Consider the following 7,653-nt stretch of genomic DNA (forward strand, 5'->3'; position numbering starts at 1 on the left):
AAGGATATTTATGGGGAATTTGATCCCGGAAGCTCAATCAGATTATGGTCAATAGCTATAAAGCCTACATCAACAATTTGGCGGTGATTTTCAGTGATAGCAAGATAATTTCAAATAGCCTAATTATTTTATATTCTATTTTTCAAAGGCTGACACAAATGACCATTTACACAATCTGTTTAACATATGAAGTGGGTAATCATGTTTGTCATACTGGATATAAGAATATATGTAGTGATGCATGTCAAGGTAAGACCTTTTCTATAACCCAGGTAAACACACTCAAATGACCTATTTGACAGAGAAGTGGGAAAAGTTACAAATGTCTTTGTCTGTTTACCTGGATTGGTTTTTGCTGTTATTTCTGGTGTTTGAGTTGATGGTTTAGTTGAGGTTGTTGTCTCTAAAATGATAGAGAAGATTTATTTAACCTTATAAATGTATTAGTCAGTTGGAATTAAAAAAAGGCAATTTTGAAAGAATATTTATGTAAATTCACCCTAAACTGATGTATATCTCAGCAGCTCTGATTTTGTCATGAATAGGAACGCAGCTGCTAATTACCATTGGCCTGATTTGTAGAGGTAAGTTACAATTTTGTGAATGTTTACTCTTTGTTGTAAGTTTACTACTTTTGGTATTGACAAACTCCACTTGGAAATTTAATACTAAAATGTAAGTTTTATTTATTTATTTTAATACAATCGGTCCCAAAAAAATGTGGGCCATTTAAAATTGGTAAAAATAACAATCTTACATAAATATTTAAAATCCATTAGAAACACAATAACCCATCGTATTCCATAATAACATAATAACAATCGTGCAGGATACTAGTAAAATCTAGTAATCAACTAACATAAAAAATATTTCAATAAAATCCTTATAACTGTAGATAAAATCTAACTAAAAATTCAGCAATTTAACAGATTTGACGTAAAAAATATCTCTATAAACTTGTACGATCTCAATTTACTCCTACAATGGGCCACAAGTTCTTACTAAAATACAAATGAGGTGTTGCATATAAATTAACACGTTTACAATAATAGCAAGGTGGGTAACACGTTTAAAAATAAGAGGAGGTGGAAAAAATATATATATATATCTAATTGAAATCTCCCTCTATAAACAGAGGCTCACCCAGCTCTAGGAGCCCTTTGCAGGAGTGAGCCTACGACGGATACATCAAGCTGCCGATAACATTTTTGTAACTGAGTTGACTACCAGTGTGGATGTATCGTGTTTGCATATTCTAGTGGCATTTGCTCTGTCCAATAGTGATAGGTTTTTGCAGAGGGGGATAATCCACTTTCCTCTAGGGCTCTTATATGAAGGGCAAAAGAACAGGATATGCTCTATTGTTTCTTTATAGTAAGGGCAAAATATACATCTGTCAGACGAAGGGTCGCTGGATGACCAGTGGGTTGTAAGGTTGTTGATAGGCAAGGAACCATATCTAAGCTGGAGATAAAGGGCACGAGCATAAGGTGGCATGGGGAGGTTCATAAAAATCCCAGGACAAGGTTCGTGTTTAATTTGAAGGAATTCCATTGTTAACCTGCCCATCCCATTTTGGCGCAGTATGTCTTCATTGACTTTTTCCCAATATCTTCTTTTAACAGGTTGTCTCGCATTATTGGGAATCAGCTCCGGGTGTTCCCAGAAATGAGGGAGACCTATTTTAACCCAAGCAGATTTCATCTCCTGGAGCCATTGAATTTTAGTCGGGCCCTGGGGAATGGCTATAAGTTCTCTCACCGCCATCCTGAATGGTTCGAGTTCAGCAGTTTTCCATAGACGAATCCAATAGGAAAGTGGTCTCAGGGCCGCTGTGGATTTGATGCTGTTTAGTCCTAAATCGAGCCTAAGAGGAGTCATTGGAGTGCCCACCCCTAACCGGGAGTCCTGTCTGAGGAAGTTTTATTTGTAAGATATCCAATCTTCTGTGCAGTCCCCAAAGTTCTGCTCCATATAGGGCTGCCACATGGATTTGGGCGTTGTAGATCTCAGCAATTATGGTCAGAGGGGAACTTGAAGCCTTTCTTGACCTGCGCACTAGGGCCCCACCTCTTTGACTTAGGACAAGTGTCCCTTTATCAATAGCAGCCTCCCATTTTCCTGTGGTCGATAATCTGATTCCCAGGTAGTCAAACTTGTCCACTTTCTCCAGCGGGACTGAGTTCATTTCAATTCTGACACGTGGGCGTTTTCTTAGAGTGCTATATATCATAAGTTTCATTTTTTTGGCATTAACATTAAGCCCAAAATCCCTGCAAAAAAGTGCAAAATTGATTAACCAAATTTTGGATTCCCATGGGTGATTTAGCTAACAAAATTGTATCATCCGCATACAATAAACAGGGGATTTTATCCCAAGCCAATTTTGACGAGTCGTTTATGCAATTCTCCAAGTAGCAGAAATGTAATACAAAAATGTAAGTTAATTGTCTCCACCTTCTGACTAATGCATTTGTCTCACTCTTATGTTTTATATAACCCAGCTAAACACACTCCAATGATCTCTTTGTCAGAGAAATGGGCAAAGTTAGAATTATCTTTGCATTTTTACTTGGATTGGTTATTGCTGTTATTTCTGGTATTTGAGTTGAAGGTTTAGTTGAGGTTGTTGTTTTTATAATGATAGAGAAGATTTATATAGCCTTATAAATGTATTGGTGAGATGGATTTAAAGAAGCAAATTTTGAAAGAATATTTATGTAAAGTCAACCTCAACTGATGTATATCTCAGTACCTCTGATTTTGTCATGAATAGGAAGGAAGCTGGTAGTTACCGTGGGCATGATTCTTAAAGGTAAGTTAAATTTTTGTGAATCTTTACTCTTTGTTGTAAGTTTACTACTTTTGGTATTGAGAAACTCCATTTGGAAACTTAATACAAAAAGGAAAGTTGCTTGTCTCCACCATCCGGCTAATGCATTTGGCTCACTCTTATGTTGGTGGTTGTCATACCTCCCTAAACCCATCCCTGACTCTCCTTAAGCCCCTCTTACTCTTACCTAATCCCATCAACTTTAGTAGTAATTCTTTTCCCTTTACCACCCATCCCCCTGTGTCCATCCCGTGTTTACTACTAAAAATTATACTTACTTGTAAGAAGACTAAACAGTCAAGCAGGAAACTCCACACCAAACTTTAGGTAAAACTTACATTTTGTAGTACAATTTGTAGTGCGGTTTGTAGTACTACGAGTCGTACTGGAATGTGCAGTTTCAGAGTCAGGTCCGTAGTGTTTACAGAAACATGTAATAATCTACAAAGGAAAGAATTCACCTTGCTATAAATATACAATATTACATTTGTCCTATGATGCGTGTCCTGCACTTTACTTCCTTCAAAGGTCAGGCTCAAATAACCAGTGAAGCAATGGAAAGAATGAAGATGAAGGCTACAATTTAGGGATAGGATAGCTAGCAAAACTATTTAGGAAAAATATGTTGCCAGAGTGACTGAAAATTATGTTAGAGAATTTCAAAGTCAGGACTTGTTCTGAATTCTTATATGTGTTTAATATTTTTTTGTCTAGGTAGTATTTGTGAAATTAAACAAATTTACTTACTTGCAGCATTGGGTTTAATTACTTGATTGGGTCCAATGACAGGATTAGGTATATATTCATAATTATTAATGAGCAGGTGGTAGAATTCTGGCTACCGTCATGGCACAGAAGGCGGTAAGGTAGCGCAGCTTCCAGCAGAAGGAATTCCCTGGCACTGATGATGCCTACCGCCATGGTTTTCGTGGCGGTACAGAAGCTACAGAAACCATGGTGGTTGGCGGGGTTATATTGCCTTGGGCGGCCTAGTGATGTAGTCTTCAGCCCGGCGGTAGTTACCACCGTGGCAGTCGGTGTGTTACATTGGGGGTTTGGCTTTTGCCATCCGCCATTGTCATAATATGGTGGTATGTACCGTCAGCCTGTTGGTGCTAATACCGCCACTATTACACTGACCATTAGGGTCATAATGACCCCCATTATGTTAATTTAATATTTACCTATAATTGCTATTATTGATTCCAGCACTTTTGATGATGATATAGTTGAAAGTTTTGTTTTGAAAAAGGTAGACTTACGGTATTAAAATCCATTAATTCAGAGACTGAGGGGGTCATTATGACCCCAGCGCTCGGTGCTAATGTGGCGGTAGTACCGCCAACAGGCTGGCGGTATTTACCACCACAGTATCACATTTGGGGGTTGGCTGAAGCCAGCCCACCAATGTACCACTCCGACCGCTCGTCCGCTATTTTTCCGCCGGCACTATAATGTCCCTGCCTGCTGCCATGATTTTCGTGGCGTTCATAACGCCATTTAAACCATGGTGGTTGGCCCTAACAGTGACAGGGAATTCCTTCCTTGTCACTGATAGGAGGACCCCTCCCCCTAAACCTCTCCAAACACCTCCCCACCCTCTTTACATCTACGCCTCCCAAAACACACACACACTCAGACACACACTCATAACATACACTCCGACATGCATACACATTATCATACATACACGCACTCACACACATTCATCCATGCAGGCAAACCACACACACACTCACATCCACGCACACACTCACACATACAAGCACACACCCCCGCACACACACAGAACTCCCTCCACCCCCTCCCCTGTTGGAGACCCAACTTACTCGGATCCAGGGGGTCTTATGGCAGGGGACAGGGCACTGCTACTACCAGCAGCGGCCGCCAGCAGAACACCACCAGGCCATATTATTTGTCATAATACGGCTGGCGGCGGTCTCCGGCATGGTGCTGCTCATGGTAGCAGCGCCACCTTTCCGCCATCTGCCAGTATGGCCACAGCCGGATTTCCGCCCTTTTTGTGGCGGAAATCCAGCTGTGCTCATATTATGGCAGCAGATGGTAGCCACGACGACGGTCTTTTGACGCCTGTCGCCACGTTAGTAGGTGTTTTTTACCACCAAAGTCAAAATGACAACCTAGGTCTTTAATGATTGTGAATATATGCCTAATTATATAATTGGAACCTATCCAGTAATTCAACCCAATGCTGCTAAAGCCACGAAAACCATGGTGATAGGCAGGCTCATAATGCAGCCAGCGGTACTTTGCCAGCCGCCAGGCTTGAGATTGATATCTCCGGCCCGGCGGCTGCTACCACCATAGCAGTATGAGTGGGGAAGTGGCTGGTTGGTTGCAGCCAACCCCCCCCATTCTCATAATGTGGAGGTATGTAGCGTCAGCCTGTTGGCGGTACTACCGCCACATTTGCACTCAATGCTGGAGTCATAATGACCCCCCAGCGTGTTCCTAATGCTTTCCTTTACTTTCTCCCAACCTTGGCAAGTTTGAAGATATTGTCCCTCAATATGACATTAGCGGTCTTTCCGGAAGACCATTGTGCTGGCAGCCGCCAAAAGACCGCAGTGGCGGGAGTAATCCGTCCAGCCCAATTGCCACACACAAAAACATAATCACCAGAACACAGCCACAAAACTGACACAGTCAGGCTGAACAACGGCGGCAGAGATGTTGTCCCACCACCCACCCTGCATCTGCGACCGACAAATCAGCACAGCAGTCATAGCTCAGCCGTAATCCATTAGCGGTCGGGACCGCGGCGGATGAAATGGAACCTCAACTGCAACACAACACCACATAGGCCAATTTAAATACCCAACACCTGAAACACATGAATACCCTACACTTCCCCCCTATAAAAAACACACACACAACCCACGCCCCTTGCCACAACAAAAAACTGACATACATTGCACGACCACACTGAAGATCACACTGCACAGAGACATCACAGACACCTGCACACCTCTCACGCATCACACTTCACTTAAATATTTTACACTCACACACACATCACACTCAACATGTCCTGACAAAAGCACCCCCTGTTTCACCAATGACGAATTAAGGAACATGGTGGCAAAATCATCAGGGTAGAGCCACAGCTGTTCGGTGCACGAACCCACCAAACATCAATGGCAAAGGAAATAGAGTTATGTCAGAGCATCATCGACAAATGAACTCAGTGGGAAGCCACCCATGCACAAAGGATGACATGCACAAGAGGTGGAATGACCTGAGAAGGAAGGGCTTCTCCATGGCGTCTAGACAGCAAATCGCCCTTATGAAGACTGGCGGTGGGCCCCACTACCTCTCCTGGAGCTGACATCATGGGAGGATAAGGAATTGGCGATTCTGCACCCTGAGGGTCTCAGTGGAATCCCTGGAGGACTGGAAACTGGTAAGTCACCTATAATCCCCTCGTATGAAGTATACCTGTAATGCATGCATCCCCATCCCCTGCATGCCCACTCTACCCACTCACACCATTCCCAAAGTCCACACTCCCAAATGCACCCAATGCATGTACAGCATGAAGCACTACAACTCCCACAATGCATCACCTTGTAGCCTCCTAACAATTCCCCTCGCATAGCTGCAACTGAGTCCGGAAACATGACACATAGCACTCACCCCACAGCCCCTGTAAAGTACATCAAGCAAATGTTAATAACAAACCCTGTCATCCACAGGTGCCACTGAGAATGTCATCAGACAACCAATGCCACTTACAGCCAGTCCCCGACCTGATGAAGACCCCAGTGATGACAGCAACACAGGATGTCTGCAACAGGAAGACCTACCTGGCCCATCTGGGCTCTCTGAGCAGTCCACCTCCACCATCCTCACCCAGGATACCATGGAGCCCCCCACAAAGTGTGCCAGCACAACACCTGTCGTCCAACGCCCCCACACTAGTGTCTCAAGGCCACATCAATCCATAGTGTGCCCACCTGAGTCAGCACCCACCACACAAGACGATGAAGGACCTGGTGTAAGTGGAAGTGGGCACACCGTGCCGGAGACAAAGGTACAGGGGGCTAGGGACAGTCGGAGTGCACCTAGGGTTCACAGGGTGAGGCAACTCAGAGACCCACTTGCTCATTAGGCTATAGCACACGTCCTGGGAGCATACAACCAACAAGATGGGCCAGATATTAGACTGTTGGGGGGAAACCTGAGCCAGCAAAGGGAGAACCACCAGGAGGCCATGCAGGAATGACCTGCCCTCAATGCCACCAAGGCCTCCATGAAAGGCTTGATCCAGGAGCTAGTCACAGTCCTGCATGAGACCTCCACCCACCACCATGCCCCTTCCACTAGCCAACCAAATGAGCAGCCCTCTATATCTGCTGCAGCTAGTGGGATGGTGGTCATACCTGAGGATTCACAAGCCACCACATAGCCACCCCCTGTTGCTGAAGAACCCCCATGCAAACATAGTCAAAGACCCAGACTTCCTGCAGGGACCAAAGCCAAGACCAACCCCACTGCCAGGAAATTGGCCTCTCAAGAACTGTCTCCCTTGTGTGCCACTGAGACACCTTGTTGACTTCCGACTGCATAGCCCCATTTCCAAATGCCACATGAATAGTGGACCTGTGCTACCAACTGCTGGGCCTGACAGACTGATGGAATAGATCACCATGGTCCCACGGCTTGGCACCTATCCACCCTTCGGTATACACAATAAATGCACTTACACACAGGTTTTAGTGTTATGTGTTTACTAATTGTAATAGCACAACAAATGTGTGACATGTCACAGAAATTGAGTCATAAAATATAGTGAAGAT

The 7,653-nt window shown here is 44.0% G+C and overlaps 1 protein-coding gene across 1 annotated transcript in view; it reads right to left on the reverse strand.

Annotated features, from left to right (window-relative positions):
- LOC138301686 (putative uncharacterized protein DDB_G0277255) overlaps positions 1 to 6,700 on the reverse strand; it is a 163,546-nt gene extending 156,846 nt beyond the window's left edge. Inside the window, exons 1-2 of the mRNA XM_069242201.1 lie at positions 6,661 to 6,700; positions 341 to 403 (exon numbers count right to left, since the gene is read on the reverse strand). Coding sequence (XP_069098302.1) covers positions 341 to 403; positions 6,661 to 6,700 — 103 coding nt within the window. The remainder of the gene's footprint in view (positions 1 to 340; positions 404 to 6,660) is intronic.
- Positions 6,701 to 7,653: the final 953 nt, after the last annotated feature.

The sequence above is a fragment of the Pleurodeles waltl genome, chromosome 6 (genome assembly GCF_031143425.1).
Source record: "Pleurodeles waltl isolate 20211129_DDA chromosome 6, aPleWal1.hap1.20221129, whole genome shotgun sequence".
In the NCBI taxonomy this organism is placed as follows: Eukaryota; Metazoa; Chordata; class Amphibia; order Caudata; family Salamandridae; genus Pleurodeles; species Pleurodeles waltl.